We start from the raw sequence: 22088 nt of genomic DNA, 5'->3' as shown, positions 1-22088 counted from the left end.
ATGGAGTTTTTATACAAGCACAGCACCTGTACCTGTACCTGTATGTATATATATATATATATATATAAAAGCCAAACAAAGACACATAATCCATGCAAACCCTCCATAATTCAGAATTCAGAATTCATTCTTCTTGTTGTTGTTGTTGTTATACATCTCTTTAACAAAAAAATAAGTCGGAATTAGAAAAAAAAAGAAAAGGGTAATTAAAGATCGATCATGTCAAATATGACAGGAGATGAAGCCAGCTTTTCTTCAGGAGAAGAAGGTGATGATGCTAATAAGCACCTTGCAACCCATTTCCATGCTTCCACCTCCCTCCCACCTCCTCCTCCTCCTCCACCACCTCCTAAGAAGAAAAGAAACCTACCAGGAACTCCAGGTTTTTCTTTTCTTTTCTTTTCTTTTCAAAATCATTTCATTTCATTTAATCACAGGTTTAATTAATTAAATGAATGCTATTTCAATTCGTCTTTGTATAGATCCTACGGCCGATGTCATTGCTTTATCACCAACAACCTTAATGGCTACAAACAGATTTGTATGTGAGATTTGCAACAAAGGTTTTCAAAGAGACCAAAACCTACAACTGCATCGACGAGGCCATAATCTTCCATGGAAGCTCAGACAAAGAACTAGCACCGAGATCAAGAAGCGCGTCTACGTATGTCCCGAGCCGTCTTGTGTTCATCACAATCCAGCTCGGGCACTCGGCGATCTCACAGGGATCAAGAAACATTATAGTAGGAAACAYGGAGAGAAGAAATGGAAATGCGACAAGTGTTCCAAGAAATATGCGGTTCAGTCTGACTGGAAGGCTCATCAAAAGACGTGTGGCACCCGTGAATATAAGTGCGACTGTGGCACTATCTTCTCTAGGTTTGTTTTCTTGAACCATTCCATACTAGTACCAATTCCTTTTCAGTTCAAACCTTAACTAAAGATCACGAAAGCCAAAAACAATCATTGCCATATATATATATATATATGTGACGAATTCTTTTTTGTTTTTCACAGAAGAGATAGCTTTATAACTCATAGAGCATTTTGTGATGCGTTAACCGAAGAGAACAACAAGGTGAACCAAGGAATGTTACAACATCAACACATGTCTGATCATCTAATGTCATCTAAGTCAATAGACTCTGGGACCAATGACTTGATGGGGTTACCCGATTTCAACAACTATGACCTAAAAAACCCAATCAAACCGCTTCCTCAAGACCTAGTCCCGATGTCATTCAAGCCATTGAATATGTCCGGTGGCATGTTCTCCAGTAGCTCTGGTGCCCTTTCCGGAAACCCAAGAGGTGGATCCTCGTCATCTTCCGGGCTACAACTTAGCTCATCAAATGGACCATTAGGGTATGGGTACTTCCAACAAGATACTAGTAAGGGTGGAGGGCTGCTTTCTGGGCCCGCAGGCCATATGTCTGCTACAGCCTTACTTCAAAAAGCAGCCCAAATGGGAGCCACTGCCAGTAACGGAATCAATTCTCCAATGATGCAAAAGAGCTATGTTACAAGCATGGTCGGCCCAGATCAACTCAATTCACCCGGCCCAAGGCCTACATTGCCTTACGGGCTCCAACGAGTGGGCCCCTATGACAACTTCCACATCCAGCCTAATCAAACAGCTATAGGGGCTGGGGGAAGAATCAATGTCGGTGGTGAAGGATACAATCCTTTRCAAAAGCCAAACCCACAAGATATGTTTGGGTCGGGTCTAGGCCCGAGCCTGAATCCCAATCTAGGTAGYAATGAAATGGGAATCTATGGTGAATTGTTAATGAGAGGAGATCAAAGTCATGGATTTGTAAAAAATATAGAAAATCACGAAGATGGAAGCAATGGCAACTCTGTTTTGATTCAGGGGAGAGGGAATCCGACCATGGGGAGAAGCCCATCAATAGTAGGCGGAGGTGGCGGTGGCGGCAATGACACGTTAACAGTTGATTTCCTAGGGATTGGAGGATCGAGATCGTTAACTATTCAAGAACAACAACAAAGATTAAGTGGTTTTGAAGCAGCAAGTCAGGTGATGAATCCTTTTCAGCAACAACTTATCAATGAGGATTCTTCGGCCATTGAAAAGCCCATTTGGGATGAATGATCAAGAGCCAAAAGCCCATTTGATGAGATGAACTTAGTTGGTACTCCAAGAACATATAATGCATTTTCTGGGCCTTGGCCTAAAGCTATTTGGGCCAAACAAAGCTTGGTGTTTTGTTAATTGAGATTAGTCAGACAAACCTTGTAACAATTGAATNGCGGCTGCCAGAAACAAAACCGTGCGACTACTGCTTTGTGGTATAGCGGGCAGGTTAGTCAAAGCGGACAATATCATTGCTACGGGGTTCTGGGGGCGTTACAGTATTCACGACTGAAATATTGTTTTCTTTGAGGAATTTGGACAGCTTTCTGCAGTCCTTTGTCTGGTGACCAGAAATATTGCAGTAATGGCAAAAATATGCATTCCGATTAGAACGGGTTCCGCCTTGCTGTGAAGAAGACCATTGAGGACGAGTATTGCGCTGCTGATTGTTGGGTGAGTACCTGTTGGTGCGTGGGGCCGTAGTCGAAATAGTAGGAGTGTGAGACGGAAATCGATTTGGCTGTCGATTGGTGTAATTGACGGTGGTCAGCACAGGTTCGGGTGTCACTGAGACAGCTTTCAGGGATCGCTCAAAGTCAAGGAGTTTATCAAATAACTCCGGATATGAGATCGGAGTCTCACGAACTTTGAGTGCAGCAGCAATTGTGGTGTATTCATCATCGAGTTGTGAGAGAATGTGAACAAGCAGATCTTCTTCAGCCACCGGGTTTTGGGCAAGGGCCAAATCGTCTGCAATTGATCTCATATCATGTAGATAGTCTGTGATGGATCGATTACCTTGTGGATTTTTGGCCAACTTAGATTTGAGGGAGATAATACGGGATCGTGAGGCACTCGCGTAACTCGAGTTGAGCCTTTCCCATGCTTCTTGGGCTGTGTCAGCAGAAGATATGATCGGCTGGATGGGTTCGGAGCAACTCCCTAATAGTGCGCTGATTATTATCTGGTCTTGTCTGAACCATAGAAGGTAGTCAGGATTAGGAGTTGTTTTCTCTTTATCGGTTATGACCTTTGATGGTGATTGAAGGGTACCATCAAGATATTTGTAAAGATCAAGTCCAATCAAGGTTGATTGAACTTGCTTCCTCCATACAGTGAAGTTTGAGGCTATAAGTTTAATAGGAAAATGAGTAGGGGCTGTAAGTTGAATAATGGCTGAAGTAGGCTGAGCCATGTGGAGAGGAAGATGATGGAGTTGAGGATCAGAACTCGTTTGAGTGATTTAGCTCTGATACCATATAATGGTGTGCTGTTGGTATATTTTTGTTATTATGAAATGCATACAATGAGGCTATTTGTAGCCATTTACAACAAATGGAAAGGAGAAAATTATGGAACTAAACTAAGCAAGTTACAACAAAAATATATTGACCAAAATAGATTAAATTCAAATTATGAATTTGAATCTTTTGGATGATCCTTAATAAGTTTGGCACAGGTATTTTTTCTAGAATCTCTGTATAACTACAATATCCGGCATAAAATGCCTAGATCTTCATCAACACTTGTATATCATATACCAGTGTAGCACTAGACAAATGAATGGTCATCAGGGTGTTTCTCTTGGATTTCCATTTTTTTGATTAATTTTGTCTGAACCTTGTATTTATTACCAGTTGTTCAATAAAGAAACCCTGATATTTGTTACTGATATATCGTGATCGATCTCTTTCAGGCTAGTAGAATGTACGATATTGATGCACTTCCATATGAGAAGTATGTGTTTACCGTAAGGGATAAAGTGGGCATCAACCAGTTTATAGAAGCGGTGGCCATCGGGAAAGATAAGCAAGACTTAACGATCAGAGCCAAGAAGCCTGTTGAAAAGGAGCTCCCCCCGATTTCCTCCCTTGAAAGACAAGAAATCGTGAATCTTTTGAAATATGGAATCGGATTAAGCAAAGAAAGATTGAATGACTTATTTTGGCAAGCTGTCTGGCCTCGTCTTTTAGCAAGAGGATGGCATTCTGAGGTGCCTAAAACCTATTCGTCTCTCCAAAGCTTAACTAAAACTTTGGTGTTTATTGTACCAGGAATCAAGAAGTTTTCTAGAAGGGGATTGAAGAAAGGAACCCAATATTATGAATCTTATATTGATGTCCTGAATAAGGTTACATCTGAGCCACAGCTTCTTGAGCCTGAACCTAACCAGGTGGACCCAGATGCGAACCATGGTTCGGACCATGATGATGTGATGGAGTTCGTAATTGCGGATTCTAGTAATGTTCATGTAGGGGAGATGATGGTAACTGTGGATGATCTGATGAGAAGTGAGTGGTCTGACATCAAAGAAGACAATATATCTGAAAAATGTCTTAATGAGGATCTGAATGAACAATACAGTTTAAAACCAGAAGGGAAACGTCATCATCTGAAAAGATTCAAGTCGTCAAAGACGGATGAGAAATCAAGTGGTGAACATGAAGCTGTGAAAGACCCATCTCCGGGAAAGAAGCGTCGAAGGCTCGTCAAAGGTTAAGTTTGAACCTCTCACCTCACCAACAAAATGGGTTTTTTAGAACACACGAAAGTGCCCTAATAAAGTACCAATTTAAATTCTGTGTTAAATTAAGCTCTTGGGACGAAATTGGACAACTCTATTAACGAAGTTGGACAACTAACAAGAAAAGAAAATGGTATGGATTAGCCTATTTATATATATATATATATATATATGACACTTTTTAAAAGTGTCATGATAAAGAAAAGCTTAATAAGACGATTAAGCACTCTGTTAAGATGTCCAACTTCACCAAGAAAACTTGTTATTTGTTATGTCGTTTTCGTCCTAACACTTATTGTAATACCTTTAATTATTGCACATGGTGATCTTGGTTAGAGTCCGAGTAAGCACTCTATTAAGACAGTTGGATGTTCTAAAAACCTGAGTGCTTTTTATAGGTTCAAATGGCGATAAAAGATTGCTTTCAACTAAACCATCTGTTTTTTTTTTTCTTTCTTTCTTTCTCCTGAAACAGCAATTACGGAGCTGCAGCCTGAGTTATCGAAGCCCACAAGTGGTGGTGGTAATGCAGATCAACGTAGAGCCAGTACACCCGATCACCAAATGCAAAAAAGAAAAGGTCGATCGAGTAGTGGTGGATCGTTGGAAGTGGTTGCTAGTACTGCAGGTTCCAAGATCCTGGAGAAGAAGAAAAGAGGGACAAAGGAGAAGACCCCAATGCATATTCTTGCAGAAACTGTTCTAGAACTTGCCACAGGTTATGTTACAGATGAAAATGATGACAGTGGGGGATGATTCTCCTTAATGAAACAATTGGTATGTATTGAGAATGGAATCCATGATCAAGAATTGGTATCAAATTAAGGGTACTTGTATGATCTGAATGTACTGTTGAGTTTATTGTTAAACAATTTNTTTATCTAAACACTTAACTCGGTAAGCGCTTGCCGTTAAAATTCAAGATCGTCGCTTACCTACCGGGTAAGATTTTAGTCCACTAAAATGGCATTGTATGTAACAATTTACGTTGTAAGCGCTAGCCATGGTGAGAATCGTCGCCCTCCCTTACCAGATAAGACTCTCGGACCTTGACTTTGTTCTTACCGGGTAAGATTCTCCGGTCTTATAATGCGAAACTTTTTTACGTGTAAGTTTTGTATCATAAACAAATTAAAAAAGTTGACATTGTGAAACAAGTATATAGTTAATGGAGTGTATTAGATGAAAAATATAACAATATCATGGGTTTTAATGAACTTAAAATAGATGAGAAAGTGCAAGCGTTGGGGGTGAAATGCAGACAACTCGATGCAAATTATTAATAATTGATGTCATATGCACAAGAGAAGAAACCCCAAATTCGACTATCAATATACACAACTCTCTAACGCTTCGTTTGTTCATCTGGATCTTGCACGCAAAACACGAATTCGGTGAAGAGAAAGTTATCAGAAAATACTTGCAATSATTCATCCATCCTTTGATTTTCTTAATACCCATTGAATTAAGGAAGTGATGATGCYGATTATACTCAAAAGACAATCCAAGCCACCACCTCTTTTCTCTAAATTCACTCTCTATCCATGGTTTATTAAGACAAGATACATCTCTTCAACTTTTTAAATGTACTACCAAAACTTAAATGAGTCATTTTCAATTGAAAATGTAAAAACTATCACTTGATATATATATATATATATATATAAATATATATATATACAAGATTAATAATTTTCAGCTAGCTTATTGCAGAATTATTGCCTCTTCCCAATTTTTCTCATAAACCACAACTGTTTGTTTTCAGTTTGCTTTTATGGTTTCATGGTTAACTCGAGTAGAAACCCCCAAGTTTCAGCTGAAAGCTGCTAACCTGTATAGAGTTGGAGGTGGCCTGCAATATATGTTTCCTGGCTTCCTCTGCCACTTCCATCGCATCACTACCAACATCAACCACAAACACAACATTRCTACCATGCATAAATTTCAAGACAAGCTCAAAATGGAAGGTTCAATTACCTAATCAAGCCATCAGGTGGCATGGAGACCTCGACTTCCACCAAAACTTTGCCTTGCAACATGCGCTTTCTTACATGCTGCACATCCATTTTCTGCAACATATTTAGCCATCACATTGGGGGAACAAGTATTGATTGAGATGGTATCAAAAAAACCATCTTGGTTTATCTTTACATATTGAGAAGAGTGTGTGCATTAAACTGGCCAAACGTTATAATTACTTGTTTGAAGTTTCTGATTTTTTACTTAACCTTGCATCTTTGTTTAGAACTGGTATGCCACAAATTCATCAGCAACATTACTTCCATACCAGGAGAGAGAKAAAAGAAATTTAAAGGTGAGCTTTTCTATTGTGAATCCTATCCTATATATAAATATTCGAAGAACTTACCAAAGGGTCCCAGGTTATCACTAGAGTCTAAGTGCCAAACCTCCCTAGAGGTCATGGGTCCAATTCTCACCAAAGAWGAGCAGTGTGCACGACTATTTGCCATATATAAATATTATATACTATACATATGGCGAAGAATCATGTGAGAAGGATAAGAAGGGATCTGGACGCTTGATCACCTTTAATCTCAAAACCACCATGAATCGCGCTTGATACGGGATTGATCCGATGCATGTCATCCTAAACTTCTCACCTTAACTCTCCTTCTCACTGGAACCCAACCCATATATATATAYACACACACACACATGGAAACCTGGAATGTATGAATGAATGTACCTCAGAGAACTTTGAAGTCAGCATATTAGCAACCATTTCTTCAATCCCATTATCWTCAACCTGGAATGTATTGTTAGAGGCATAAGGTTCKTCTGCACATACTTTCTGTGCAACCATAGCAGGTTTAAAATGTTTATTGGCAGGTTCTGCAAAGTGAAACATGAAATGAATGAGCTCTCACAAAAATGAAGAATTTAGGCACCGGCAATTCATGGAAGGCAGGTTCTGGTTTGGTTWTAAATCGAAGGAGTCAAGTTTTTCTATAACCAAGTTATGTACCCAAGTGTATGAAGACTTCAGAAACTTCAGGGTGGGAATTTTGAATCTGGTAACGAAGAGTTTCACCAATTTCATGTGCAGTGCTGACACTACAGAAGGGATCAACCTGCAASAAAAATGCAACACCATGTTAGAAAACCAATCCAAAACAAACGGACCCGTATATCCCAGACAAAATTGGGGTCTGGACCCTGGAGGATGGGGTGGGGATGTGGGATGTAATGTACACAAACTTGTCCTCTACCYAGAGGTGGAAACAGGGTCGGGGATACCGCAGATAYCAATCCCCATCCCCATCAGGATACGGAGATAATCAAAGATTTTCCCTCGTCTATAGAATTTAAATTTTATAATATCTATATTATATTTATGTGTATGTGTGTGTGTGTGTGTGTCTGTGCCAATTTCATGTTTAGACGATATACCGTACTAGTACTTTAATCAACCAAATTTTAATTGTTGCACTTGGATAAGAGTAACATCAAACAAACCTAATTCAAACACAAAAGTATCAATTACATACATAATAATTGAAATTTCATACATCAAGTCATCAACGTCGTTATATCACAAAAGGTTTCTCCATGAATAATTGAACCAATATTGTAATCCCTTTYAAAAGTTACATGTCTTCGCAGATTGATCATAATTTTATATTATATATACTCCTTGGATTCATTTTCTTAATTATACTTATTATTATATATTATATAGGGGGCCTTCTTTTGAGAACTCATAAAATTGTGATAACCTTGAGAACTAATGCCTCATGTGCTATTTCATTTTTTTTTTCAACTAAGACTAATATTTAGAATATTGATTAATATATAAATATATATATATATATATATATATATTAGTTTCACAATGTGTTTGTTTCATAGGTATTTGTTTCACATTGTGAACCGACAAAATATGTTCACCAAACATTATACTTGCCTTATATGGGAAAAAATATGTGAAACTATACCTTAAGGTAAAAGTTCTCACAGTTATCACAACATATRGAGTTCTCATTTGATTACGTCYCATATTATACAATCAAAAAATATATAAAATTTTATTATTAATTAGTTAGGATCGGAKACCCGAGGGGTATCCCCATTCCCATTAAATTAGGAGATTCCTAGTACCCATCCCCGGTCAACTCGAGGAATCCCCAGTCAAACTGGGTCCGGTATCGGGTACGATTTTTTTGCCATCCCTACCTCTACCCCCAAAGAGCATAGTCGTCGTTTACGTGAAGACCCTCAACTTGTGCAACAGTGTAAGCAAAAAAGATCTAAGGAACAGAGATCAGAGCATAGTAAGCACAGYACGATTAAAAAGAGTAAGATAACAGTTAATGAGTCACCTCAATCTTAACATCAAGGTATAAAGATGAACCAGCCCTCCTTCCCCTAAGGTGTCTGCAACCCTGTAAATTTTGAATCAGCAATATGAGCAACATACCACAAACTRTTCTAATGATGTGCAAGGACTACAAAATAATTTGAATATTGGTCGATACCTAGCCATCGGATASCACCCACCTGCCCCTGAGACATGTGACTTACCTCCCCATGGTGGTCATGGGACCAGCACGGTGGGGGCGCTTTATGGGGTGGCATCAATACMCATTGCAGAATGTTTTTCTGTTTCATTTTTGATTTAAAGGGGTTGGACRGGGAATGGAGAGAGGATAGTCAGGCAAGCAGTATACAGATCATGATGAAATTAAYGAATCTACTTGCCTCGACTCCTTTGGTTTGTAGCACCGTCTTTCTGATTGGGTCCAAATGATGTGACGGTATTGCTGCATCCACCAGTTCCAAAACACTGGACAAAACATAAGATTGTTGAAGAGAAATGCACTTTACCACTTAATCATTCTGCATCAAACCATTCAACAACTRCCAAACACCCCAAAAGCTTTCATCTTAAGACAAGAAATGGTATATCAATATTGAACCTAAAGTGTTGGTGCCTGAATATAAGGTTCTAGGTTTCTTATGTGCAGAGCACACTATACATCCAAGAATGGGATCGACTAGAATGAAAAGAGAATCAAGTTACAAAGTGCTACTTTCAGTCTTCAAAAGTGGGCAAAATAAATGTAAAAGATGAATGTTTTGTAGGCTTCAGTTGATTATTACATCAAGCATTAGAGAAAACCCACTGGAGTCATCATGTTCACTTCCAGAAAGAAAGTAATAAAGGGTAAAGGCATGTTTTTCTTAGCAGCTTATGAGCTTAACAGACTCACAGCTTATTCAGTCAGCTATACATGWCTGTTTGGTTGTGGCTTAATGATATAGAAATTGGCTTATTCAGTAAGCTTCTAGGGGAAAGCTTTAAGCAACAAGCCAAGTTTTTTCGAAACCTATCCGTCCCAATTAAAAGCGTGTTTCTTCTATCTTTGAAAAAGCGCTCCGAAACAAAAACCTTTCCAATCTATAAAGATAGATTAATCACACAGACAGCTTTATTCATACAGAACTTAATCGAAAACCAACCAAACAGCCCCTAAATTACCTTTGGTAACCAGTTTGCACTCCAGCCTTTAGGATCATGCCTGAGACAACAAGTCCAGCCAGGGGATCTAGAAACCTCACCCCAAGAATAGATCCACCTGATATCAAGATCCATTAGGATTTATCATATGCCAACCAAAACACACAAACATGCCCATATGCAGAACTCCAGGGTTAAGCAAAATAAATGTGTTATTAAATTTGGCATGAGTTCTGATTCTTTGATATTTTCCATGTTCGCCTAAAGAYGTTCATATTTAATAATATATTAGACAATACCCGTGAAGGATGTCATAAATTGCATGCCACACTCATGGTGAATCATGGAAAATGCTGTAGCGTTACTCTGCTTCTCCATTACAGGGCTAGTGATTTATGGATGAAGTGGTTGATGGATACCATTCATTGATAAAGTAACATATTTGTTGCACAACTTAACCAAGAACAACTCAGTTTCTAGGATCAATGATACTTACCAACCCCTATAAGGGCAACTAGTGACGAGATAGCGTCTGCACGATGATGCCATGCATTTGCTTTCATCAATCCACTACCAGCCTTTTCTCCTGCCCTCTTTGTTATCCAATATAACCTACATGCATAAAACCACAGTACATATAAAAATTGTCAAAACAAAAGGTCAAGGTGGGTGAACATAAATATAAAACCACAGTCCAAATTAAACTAGACGTCTATARAAGTTTCCAAAAAGCCAACTCTTAAACGTTTCCATTTCAGGAGTGCGTTTAAATAGTTTAGTGCTTGATTCTCCATCGAAAGAAGAGAAAATGACGAAAGAGTGATGAAATCTAAGGCTCTGTTTTGCTCTTTCTCACATTAACGTAAACCACTCGGTTATCAAAAGATATATGCTGACATAAGGAAAATTACGCATATGAAACCATGGTTGGGCTCCAGTGAGAATAAAAGTTATGGTGAGAAYGGTAAGAAGGGATCCCTACCCTTGGATCAATCATAATTGAAGAGAACCAGTACATCAAGACTAATGAGATATACTAGATCAATTCCCTTCTAAAGCGCAACTCAWGGGTTGTTTTGGGATTAAAAGTGATCAAGGGTCCAAATCCCTTCTTACACTTCTCACCTTAACTCCTATTCTCACACGATTTTTCGTCTATGAAACCAATGGTTTAGTTAACCAGTCTTTGGGTTAATGAGAAAAGAAAGAAAAGCTCAAGGGACTTGATCTATTAGGTACCCTTCTTTAACAGCAATTGCGACTATAGTCATATTCAAAGCTAGGACAGGGTGACTCATGTCAATCCCATGATAATGCCCGCCGCCAACATGGCTGTGGCTGTGAACATTTTGATGTGGCAATGACTGATTAGCTGCCTCAGAAGCTGCTGACAGTACCCCCTACAGGAACGATTAGAGCTAGTATTAGTTGCAGAACAAAATGTCATAACTCCCTTCCTTTTGCCGAATAAGTTCAACCAAGTCTATTAAAGATGTATGCCATCAATCATCATAGAAAAGAAAAAGGATTATACCACCAAAACATCCAAAGCATGCCATGCAATACCTCCAGCTGTGACCARAAGTACACCAGAAATGCCAAGTGCGCCTAATGTCTCGAACTTCCCATGCCCTGAAGTTAGTTTGCAATTTATAAAGATAAATCTCACCATGCAGGCATTGAGGTACATTAATCAGTTGTTTATGTTTATTCAAATCCCACAACCAGCATGAAAAATAATGCCATCTATGGATCTCACCAAATCAATTAGCAACCAAAAGGGSATGTGCATCACAATGAAGGAAACTGAGGGAAATCAGCAAACATAATCTCAGATCTCAAATTCCAAACCTTGTTTTTGTATTTATTGTATAACTGATTCAGAAATATAATTTCTTTCCCATTTTGGGTCATAACTCGTAAACAACAATTCATTGCACTAGAGATATTTAGATCATGTAAATGGTAAACTCTACTTCAACTTAGTATCTTGTTTAACAAGACTATTCCAAGGKCCCCTATAGAATTTAAAAGCATACCAAATTCACATGCTAATTTTGAAGGGACAGAAACAAGTGAATTTCCAACTACAGTTTGCAAAGACATAATATTCAATTTATCGCCTAAATGACATAGAAYGAAGAATCCGATCAATTTCTTCCTAATCTAAGAATCATTGTGCAATATCGTTTATTATCAGTTCTTGTTAAAAACACAATCAGGCAACATAAGGAGAAGCAGATAAATAATCACATCAAAGGAGAATAGAGGCGGTACAAATCAAAAGCGACCATATGGGTGTTCTTTGTCTTTAGGAACTCTTGAAGCTCTAAATGATAGCAAAGCGACTCCACTAAGGACCTGTACCAACATAGGAAGCATTGTGCATCATCACATAGTGGTTTAGYCTCTGCATATCTTGGAATCACTCTCAAAATAACAACCGAATGTCGCATAACATAACATGTATATAGTTCTAAAAAATAGCACGAAATTCCATCCGACCGAATACCATTCAATCGGCTATATTATAAATATATACACATTAGCTTCTTCATTTGTTTAACGGTGTTAAAAGCTCAAATCTGCTAGACATTCGAACCAACACTATTTTATCTCTCATAATTGTAACACAAATTTTGACACACTATAGGGTATTGATAAAAGTTGTTCAAGTAGGACTAAAAACACTATTTCTCTTACCATGATTACCTTCTCTATCAGTACTGGAAAACTTGATGAGCATACAAATTAAAATGTACATGCAAAGACTAAGGAAGTTCTAAACTTAGAATTTTAGAAAGTACTCACTCTATTGGTTTTAAACTTCCAGAAAATAATTGCTATATATATTAAGGTTTATTATAACAGTTACTACAATAGAAACATGTTTTGGTGTATCGTCTGCACTCTGCAACAAAATTCAATTGATCAAAAGTGCATTTCTATTTGGGAGCAGAATAAGCAAAAATGATTATAGATCCATATAATTACCACATCGGAGAGAGAATGAGCAGCATCGGCGATGATGGCGGTGCTACCAGATAAATAACCGGTCAATGCCTTGCCGGCAGTTAACCCGATATCAGCGGCCAGGCCAAGCCTGAAAATTCKTTCGCCCTCTTGACTAGTTTGATCGTGGTGGTGGTGAGAATGACCGCCGTGCCACCTCTTAGGAATATWGAAACTAGGGTTTTCAGGGTAGGCGAAGGATGAACGATCGTACAAGCAAGGAATCAAAGGGTAGAACAATTTCTTGTGGGCGGGTGATGATGGGATAGATCTTGTGGATAATTTGTAAAATCTTACGAGATTTCCATTGAAGTATCTGAATCCCATGTTCTTGAAACAATCAATCAGTCAGATAATTTTCAAGCAGGAAGACGATATGAAATCATTCCCCAACATTCATCGTTGCAAATTGATGCCTGATGTCTCGTTTGAAACCGTTCTTTTTGTTTTCGACTTTTTTTGGCATTAAAAAAAAAAAAAAAAGAGTAAACTACAATTTTGGTGTGGTCTACACAAATCTTCAAAAGTGAGGCCCTGTCGTTCGATAACTATAATTATCGTCCCAATTCTATACATTTTGCTTTGAAAATCGTCTCTACTTTATACATTTTATTTTGAAAATCATCCAGACTCTAGTCTATATATTTTACAGGGACAGTTTATGCAATTAAATATCAATAAAAATTAGAGTAAATTACAATTTGATCCCTATAGTTTAAGCAAAATTGTATAACTTGTCTTTTTTTAATAAATAATAAAAAACGGAGTAAATTACGTTCCCATGTTGATATGAACTCGTATCATCGGTTCACCACTTTCCAAACTTTTAATGAGATTTTATTATGTTTTAATTTATGTTGAAAACAAGTAAAGAGTCATGGGTAGGTAATCATGGCTTAGAAAGAAGTAGTACTAGTGGGTTAGTTTGAAAGTTTGCTTTTCTATAAGTAGTTTACTTCGTTTTGATATGAATTTGAGCAGAAAATTGTTCCAAACTTGTTCTTTCAAGATTCATTTTTTCTTAGAGATTGACTATCATGAATCGGTCTCTATCACATGTTTGTTAAAATTTACGACCTTCATCCTAGTAATTTTGGRATTTCTTTACCTTTAAATACAAGTGACGAAAAACAAGAATGAACCGTAAATCACAAAATTACAAAAGAGAAGAAAMAATWAAAAATTATAATAACAAAAACAACAAACAAAGTATATGGAGGAATATGATCAATTTTCAACAATCCACAATTATAATATATATTTCCATAAAGTGGGTATCCTCCCATCCCACATCGCCACCGGAGAAGTTTTGCAAGATATTAATAATCACATGGTCAAACCAAATAACCGCCGGACTTAGTTACGCGAGTCTGTGACCCAAGTGGGGGCATTAAGGTGGGTTGGAAGGGGATGGGGGGTTTGGTCATGATTCCTGGATGGTTGGGGTGATAAGGTTTTGAGAAAGTTGGAATCGGGTTCGCCAGGCATACATGGTATGTATGGTTCCCAGGCATACACGTGACTGGAGKAGGGTGTCGGTGGAGGATCCACGGTTATAATTGGGACCGTGTGCTGGTGGAGGATCCCACCGGAATAATCTGATCTGTTTCCACCTGAAACCCTCWTATAAAGGGGGCAAAGGGTGGCGTATGAGCTGACTTACTCAGAGCAGCAACCGGCACAAACATTGACTGAACTGTGTTACTCTTTCTCATCACCTTCCATCAAACCCATCCATGGTTGTGTCCTCTCTCTCTAACCCCCCCCAACGGCCATTCTTTTTTAGTATTTTCCCATCCATGGTTGTGTCCTCTCTCTCTAACCCCCCCCAACGCCCATTCTTTTTTAGTATTTTCCCATCCCGTCTGCAAGGTGTAAATTTCACCTTTGTCTGTCGACTTAAAGTCTGCTAATTCTCTTCTCTGTTTTAAACGTAGAAGCTTGTTGGTCAATGTGTTAYAAAAATGGCAGGTTTCCATCTAGACAAAGGATTACGACTGTGATATCTGCTAATTGTCTCTCTTGGTTTATATGTGGGAGTTTGTTRGTCAAATTTCGTCTGTAAAGTGTTGGATGAAATGTCCAAAAGATGGTGATCAACWTAAGGTGTCAAGGCTCAAGGGCTGTGAGATTGAAAGGATTACTCTCTTGATTACTCTCTTTGTTTAAGCTGAGAAAGTTTCTCAAATTTGTTGCAAATAAAATCTGTGCCATTTCAAGTTAAGAAGATGTCAAAACGTCTTTTTATCTCTATAAAAATGTAAATGTTTGAACATCTGRTGTGGGCGTGAAATTTCCTATCATCCTTAGCATTGAAACAAAGCAGAYGAAGTTGTGCCAAAAGATTACGACACCTATTTGTTGGGTTTACGTTCACCCGAATGTTAAACAGAAGCAAATGTGATGGCTTTCATTTCATATTAAAATCTACAAAAGTATTAGTTCGCATCCATCCTCRTCTATTTTTACATGTATGAAAGACTGCTACATAACAAAATKATGAAATACACGTAGCAWTGCTCGCTGGTATTTGTATACYCTRCACGGGTTATGCTAGACAAGGAAAGACTGCTACATAACAAAATGATGAAATACACGTCCAGTTTCGATTAACGACCTATCGGGCTGCAGCTCCTACCGAATCTGCAAGCTCCTCTAGTAATTCCCTTTGTTCCATAGACGCACAAGACTGCATACGGGAAGAAAAAAAAAGAATACACAATAAGCACAAGTTCGCATTTAATTGTTTTAGCGGTAATATGTGAAGAATCTATAAGGGTGCATACGGTACACGGGGCAATATAGTACAAAAACTTGTTGTCCCACATCTCGTGCAATATTAGATTGGGACTAGGCCCGAGTAGGACAAAACAAAAGCATTTTTACTGTCCCAACCAAGATGGGTGGAACAAAAATCATAGAAACGGGACAAGATTGATATTAAAACCCTAAAAGGCTAAAACCTTCCATACCCGCCTGCCTACCTCACTCTTTGCTTTTTCTATCCAGTCCATTCAAGTCSTATCCACATACCAAATGCACCCTAAGGTATTTGGTTCAGGTCTGGGCACCATTCACCTATCACTAAAACACCGCAACTTAAGTTCYGAAAACAAAGCAATAGTTCTATTCTCACGGGTTCCATTGGGAAGTATATACGCTCATTAGCATGTTCCTTCATTTTGTTTTCACTAATAACATTTCCATTTAAGCGAGTGTTCAATCAACCTGTTGTACTTATTTTGGAAGTATATGGAATGGGATTTTCAATAAGAATAAGATCAAGAAAAATTATAAAAGGAAATAAAGATATATCTGGAGTTTGCAGCTCTATTCATTAGAGTATGGGACAGGTCTGCGTATATCTCACCCCCGCAAMCCACATGTATTGTGCTTGTTTGGTTGGTTTCTTTTGGTTTTAACTTTTAAGTTGATGCAAACCACAAGGGTTGTGGCCTAGTGGTTGAGGCGCAGGGGATGTGGTGGAATATCCATCTGTCCTGGGTYMWATTCCAAGCGTCCACAACAATTGTGGCACTGAGTTTCTCAGGGCTGATGTCTTACAATCACAATTTGCAGGGATTAGTCTGGGMATAGCCTGGGACAATTTCTAAAAAAAAAAAAACATAAGGAATGGTACCTGAATGGCTGTCTCAATATCACCATCAAGAAATGAAGTGAGCTCGAAGTTCATCTTCAATCTGTGATCAGTAACCCTATTGTCCTAAGGAAGAAAGGTTGTAAAAAAGTAGTAAAGCGTTTGTTATTCAGATAAAAAAATTAACAAAATTGCAGGTCCTAACAGAAACCATCTTCTACCTCAGTTATTTTGTAAGATTTTGATTCTAAGTAATGGAGGTACCTTGAAATTGTATGTACGGATCTTTTCTGCACGAGCACCGCTACCAACCTTCCATTAAAGATGCAATTTTAAGGTTAGTTGCATTTCAATGTTTTATRATGTAAACTTAAAGTGTAGGGAATGGATGAAACCTGAGATTTTCTTTCATTTCTTTGGGACTCTTGTTGTTCCTTTAGTTTGATTTCATATCTAGGATGAGATGATGGATTATAAGACATAGCTTTATCMCTACATGACTTAATTGAAAACCAACCAAACAGCCCATAAGCCAACCCAAACCATCCCAAGGGTGGGGTCCTAGTGGATGAGAAGTACGCAAAACTGACATCTACAAACCAAACCAAACAAACCAATCAAGGAGTAGGGCAGTTGTTTCCTTGAAGACCCTCAGCTTCTTAAAAGTGAGAGAATAAAATTGTAAATGTATGAGGAATGCTGCAAAAAATGAAAAAAGTTTGAAAAGAGAAAGTCGAGGCCAGAAAGGAAGATACACCAAAATTTGAAAGAATGAGCATGGCTGTTAAAAGCAAACAACACCACAAAAACAAGCTATAAGTACACGGAAACATAGCAAAGGAGTCAAAGACCTTCCAGCCTAGTGGTAAAGGCTTGGGCATGGCATAGTCATGAACCCGAGTTCGAGCCCTGGGAGGGGAGTGTTGGCGACATTTAAGTGGGGCCATGTTTAGCCTCCAAATTTGCCGGGGATTAGTCGGGCTTTGGCCCGGACACCCTTACAAAAAAAAACATAGCAAAGGAAACTACAGAACGCCACAAAAACAAGATTAAGTAAAGAGGTAAGTCAAACCTAACAAAAGATGTGGTTATGTGTGAGTATTTTCCGTATATAAAATATATACTTAGAGAAAAAAACAGATTAATAGTATTAACATCACTTTAACAAAGCAAGGTGATCTCATAGTGTTCCTTACAATTTTGCTCGCAATAGCTGCATTGCACGATTTTTATTTTTTAGTTGACTCCTTTCTTCCGTGCAAAAGATTCGGATTCCTGTTGGTTTGTGGAAAAGATCGACTGCTGTTTCAACCTTATTAACGTTCTGACCTGCATAGTAAAATTTACAAATAGAACACATGACCAAATGATTTCAGCGACATAGTTTCTCTTAGAAGGCATGAGCTTGTAGAGTGCAGACAAAAGAAATATCTGTTGATGAATACCTCCAGCACCACCAGACCTTGCAGTTGTAAGTTCAATTTCTTTTGGATCAATTACCACATCGACCTCTTCGGCCTGAAACCAGTACCGTATCAAGTATGGTATGGAAAACAGAAACAATAAAAAAATTACTTGGTTATGTTATATCATCAGAAACTATCGCATGTTCAAGAACTAAATCCTATCTTGTTATCTTCCAATCTTCTTAAACTTAACTAGCAAACTATTTTCAGAGCAAATTCTGTAGCGGCAAAGTGGTACTTCACGCATAATGTGGTCGCAATATTAGTACTTCACTCCTATTTTATTACCAAAATTGAAAATTGTAACCAAACCCATTAAAAAAGATCAAGCTACCAAACCAAGGTCCATTAGCAAGATGTAACTAAGGGCCWGTTTGTTAGCAACTTGATGAGACTCACARCTTATTCGGTCAGCTATACATGATTCTTTAGTAGTGGCTTGATGATATAGAAAGTGGCTTATCCAGTAAGCCTCTAGGGGGAAGCTTTATTCAGAAAGCCAAGTTTTTTTYCCCAAACCAACCCCTCCAATTAATAAACAARCTCCTTCCATCTATGAAAATCCCTCCCAAACAAAGACCATCCCRATCTATACAGACAAATTGATTCACACAGACAGCTTTATTCATACARGAATTAATGGAAAACCAATCTCAAACAGCCCCTAACTAMCTACCTCTGGCATGATGGCCACAGTGGCAGTTGATGTGTGAATCCGTCCTTGGGCTTCTGTCTGAGGAACACGTTGAACCCTATGGACACCCGATTCATACTTCAGTTTGCTATATACCCGTGCACCTTTAACTTCCATCACATATGTCTTGTATCCTCCTCTTTCAGCCTTAGAAAGAGAATACGTTAAAACAGTTTCATCTGAAAGTTACAGACGTAAAAAAAATCTAATATGCATACCTCAGAGCACGAAAGCGGTGTGTATCTCAATGAGTTTCGTTCACTGTACCTCTGGTACATACGAACCTACAGAATTTCATAAGTTAGCATAATCAAAATGTTAAAAGAATACCAGAAAAAGACATCAGGAAGGAGACAGTCTGATAGTAACTAATAATGATTATAAATATGATTCTGAAATTATCGAGAGCCTATTGTTAGGAGCTGAAGATCCAACAAACAAAAGGTAGAATAAATTTCTCAGAGCTTTTTTGCTTTCTGCTTTCTGCTTTCTGCTTTCTGCAGTAATGATATCAGACTAGGATTTCGTATCAGGAACGAGCTTATATATAAATCATAGACCTGACCCGTGTTTCTGTGCACAGACCACTGAATTAAAAAGAAAAAGAGAACCATGTACCTACAAGGTCAGCAGCCCACAGTCCAGCCTCTTCACCGCCTGTACCAGCCCTAACTGCAATATAACAATTAGATCTATTATATGTAAATAAAAAAGATCTTACTGAGGGCATGTTTGTTAGCAGCTTAATGAGTTTAATGGGACTCGCAACTTATTCAGTCAGCTATATGTCACTGTTTGGTAGTGRCTTAATGATATAAAAAGTGGCTTATTCGGTGAACTTAAYTGAAAACCAACCAAACCGCCCCTGAGATAGTTACCAAATCAAGTTTAATATCCATTCAAGTTTGAATAGACAGAAACTCAGGAGCCAATATAGTGACATATCATCAGCTCGCAGCAGAAAACATACCTTCAAGCAATATGTTCCTAGCATCCAGAGGATCACTTGGAATCAACAACATCTATCAGTAAATGACATGGYATCAATACTACAAGAATTAATCAAACAGTGAAGCAGATACGGATCAATAATAAAATAAATTTCAGAAAATGAACCTTAAGCTTCTCCTCAAACACTTTAAGTTGATTGGATAAAGATTCAATTTCAGAAGCTATCATCTCAGCCATCTCTTCATCGCTGTCGACCTCTTTTGACAAAACTGACACAAAAAGAAAAGCAAGAACTTAGGTAATCACTCAGCACAGAAGATTCAACTCAYAAAAACCACAAACTGAACAAAACCTTTGGACTCTTCAAGTTGTTTCTCGCAGTCCTTAAATCCTCTGTATGTTGCTACAACCTACTAGTTCAAAACATGCAAATTCAAATGTTCGGTATTGAAAAAATAGCGGTATTTAGGGTGCATGATGTGCTTTGCATTTTGCAAGAAGCTCATGAAGTTCAGAGGAAGAAGATACCTCATCAAGGTCAGACATAGATTGCGCCAGCTTTTGGTACTCACTAGGATTCGAAACCACGTCCGGATCTGCTAGCTTAACCTATGTCAAGATCGTCAAAYTACATACGTATCTAACGAGCATGAAAATTGAAGCAAATAGAACACTGCACCTACAACTTATGTCTTCATGTGCTATTTTGAGGAGACTAGTATGTATTGTAAAGGAAAGTAATTAATCCATAGACGAAGGATCGCGTGAGGATAGGAGTTAAGGTGAGAAGTGTGAAAAGGGATTTGGATCCTTGATCACTTTTAATCTCAAACCAACTCATGAATTGCGGTTTATAAGGGAATTGATTCGGTGTATCGCATTAGTGTTGATCTAGTATTTCTCTTCAATTTCAATTAGGATTAGGATTGATGCAAGGGTGGAGATCCCTTCTTAACCTTCTCACCGTAACTTTCATTATCACTAGAACCCAACCTTCCAACTTAATACTTAATAATTACACAGGACTTGATTGCCTTCAGAGCGAGYAGCTAGTCTATTTCTGCTCATCAAGGCCATTGATATAATCGGGACCTCCTGCCAGTAGTCTGTACAACCTTAATGTGGACGGAACTGCCATTAATAGCATGAACCTATTTTTAGAACTACGAACGGACTTCAATTTGACAGACATTCAATACATTTCTGATTAACTTTTCCCATGGTAGCTCTCACATATAAGGTGTATTCATATGAATTCCCTAAATTGGAGCTTCTTTTGCTGGTGAGTTTTCTGTATTTCCTTTAATTTCTCTGCACTGTTTCACCACGCAAGTAGTTCGGCTCTAATCCCCAACAGATCTACTGTAAGAAATTATGAAAACCTTATACAAAACACTCACAAAGGAACTTACCGATAGTTCTTTCCAAGTTTTCTCAGCGGATTCGAGTTTCTTTAGAAGATAAGGCTCCTAAAATCACCACAGAAAACATCATCATCAATAACATACCCTAATAAAACCTATCTTCTGCTCCTGGAACACATATTAAGTGAAATTCGAACTTACCGCCATGCAAACGATTCCCGTGGGAGGTTTCTGATTTCGGAAAGGCCGAACAAATAAGAACTTCGTCGGTAGCTCGATACGTGAAGAAAATTGTGATGATATTGAAGAGATGCTTCGAGGAATCGTCGTTTGGATATTCATGGCTAACAGGAACACCATTACTGGACACAGAGAGCTCTATTGCGACTTGTGAGCCAYCAAAGGATTTTGAACGGATAAAGTGAGCTCTTGGTCGGATCCAAACGGGTTGATTCTGGGTCCGAACCCGGATTCAGTTATGGCCATGGGCCGTCGCATGTGCATTCAGAATTTCAGTTGGGCCTGTTCATATTGTACTTTCTTTATCATATTCATATCATACCAAAGTTTTAATATATTATTTTATGATAACAAAATTTAGAAATAATTTTTTGTGTGTATATATAATTCATTCCCACTATTATTTGTAACCATTGTTAATAGAAAAATATAAGTTTCTATAACTAAAAAAAGTGTTACTAAAAGATATAAATATACTTCTTTTGACTAAAAATAAGCATTATATTGTATGATAAATATGTCCATTGTCTAAAAAAAATATAACTGTAAAGATAGATATATCACAAATAAATTAGAGTMAAGATGCGTGTTTATTGTCCATGTTTTTGTYTTTGTTTGTTTCATCTTCATAAATAAGTCTTTACTTTCCAATTCTACCCTACATC

The 22088-nt window shown here is 38.0% G+C and overlaps 3 protein-coding genes across 4 annotated transcripts; 1 reads left to right on the top strand and 2 right to left on the bottom strand.

The window, feature by feature from the left end:
• Nucleotides 1-219: 219 nt before the first annotated feature.
• On the top strand, nucleotides 220-2113 carry LOC112512167 (protein indeterminate-domain 2-like). Its single transcript, XM_025118030.1, has 3 exons — nucleotides 220-382; nucleotides 483-879; nucleotides 1018-2113. The coding sequence occupies exons 1-3, from the start codon at nucleotides 220-222 to the stop codon at nucleotides 2111-2113; spliced, it is 1656 nt and encodes a 551-aa protein (XP_024973798.1).
• A 4211-nt stretch (nucleotides 2114-6324) lies between these two features.
• On the bottom strand, nucleotides 6325-13490 carry LOC112513354 (metal tolerance protein 2). The gene is made up of 12 exons (XM_025119590.1): nucleotides 13093-13490; nucleotides 12390-12459; nucleotides 11633-11730; nucleotides 11338-11498; nucleotides 10595-10710; nucleotides 10120-10216; nucleotides 9339-9423; nucleotides 8960-9022; nucleotides 7606-7711; nucleotides 7327-7472; nucleotides 6597-6688; nucleotides 6325-6517 (listed from the first exon to the last, which is right to left on the bottom strand). The coding sequence occupies exons 1-12, from the start codon at nucleotides 13435-13437 to the stop codon at nucleotides 6406-6408; spliced, it is 1491 nt and encodes a 496-aa protein (XP_024975358.1). The 5' UTR covers nucleotides 13438-13490; the 3' UTR covers nucleotides 6325-6405.
• Nucleotides 13491-15494: 2004 nt separating this feature from the next.
• Nucleotides 15495-21593, bottom strand: LOC112512349 (peptide chain release factor APG3, chloroplastic). Of its 2 annotated transcripts, XM_025118260.1 has the most exons (15): nucleotides 21385-21593; nucleotides 21232-21288; nucleotides 20348-20428; nucleotides 20172-20229; nucleotides 19985-20088; nucleotides 19839-19890; nucleotides 19491-19540; nucleotides 19087-19152; nucleotides 18851-19015; nucleotides 18154-18226; nucleotides 17905-18037; nucleotides 17104-17161; nucleotides 16973-17020; nucleotides 16751-16834; nucleotides 15495-15799 (listed from the first exon to the last, which is right to left on the bottom strand). In XM_025118260.1, exons 1-15 carry the CDS (start codon nucleotides 21541-21543, stop codon nucleotides 15728-15730), a joined length of 1260 nt encoding a protein of 419 aa, XP_024974028.1. In that variant the 5' UTR covers nucleotides 21544-21593; the 3' UTR covers nucleotides 15495-15727. The 2 variants fall into 2 exon arrangements, 1 of the variants encoding a protein (XP_024974028.1); XR_003069228.1 differs by lacking the exon at nucleotides 17104-17161.
• Between the last annotated feature and the right edge of the window lie 495 nt (nucleotides 21594-22088).

Source organism: Cynara cardunculus (genome assembly GCF_001531365.2).
Source record: "Cynara cardunculus var. scolymus isolate 2C chromosome LG 5, CcrdV1, whole genome shotgun sequence".
Lineage (NCBI taxonomy): Eukaryota > Viridiplantae > Streptophyta > Magnoliopsida > Asterales > Asteraceae > Cynara > Cynara cardunculus.
This window is presented reverse-complemented; position numbering and strand designations above follow the sequence as displayed.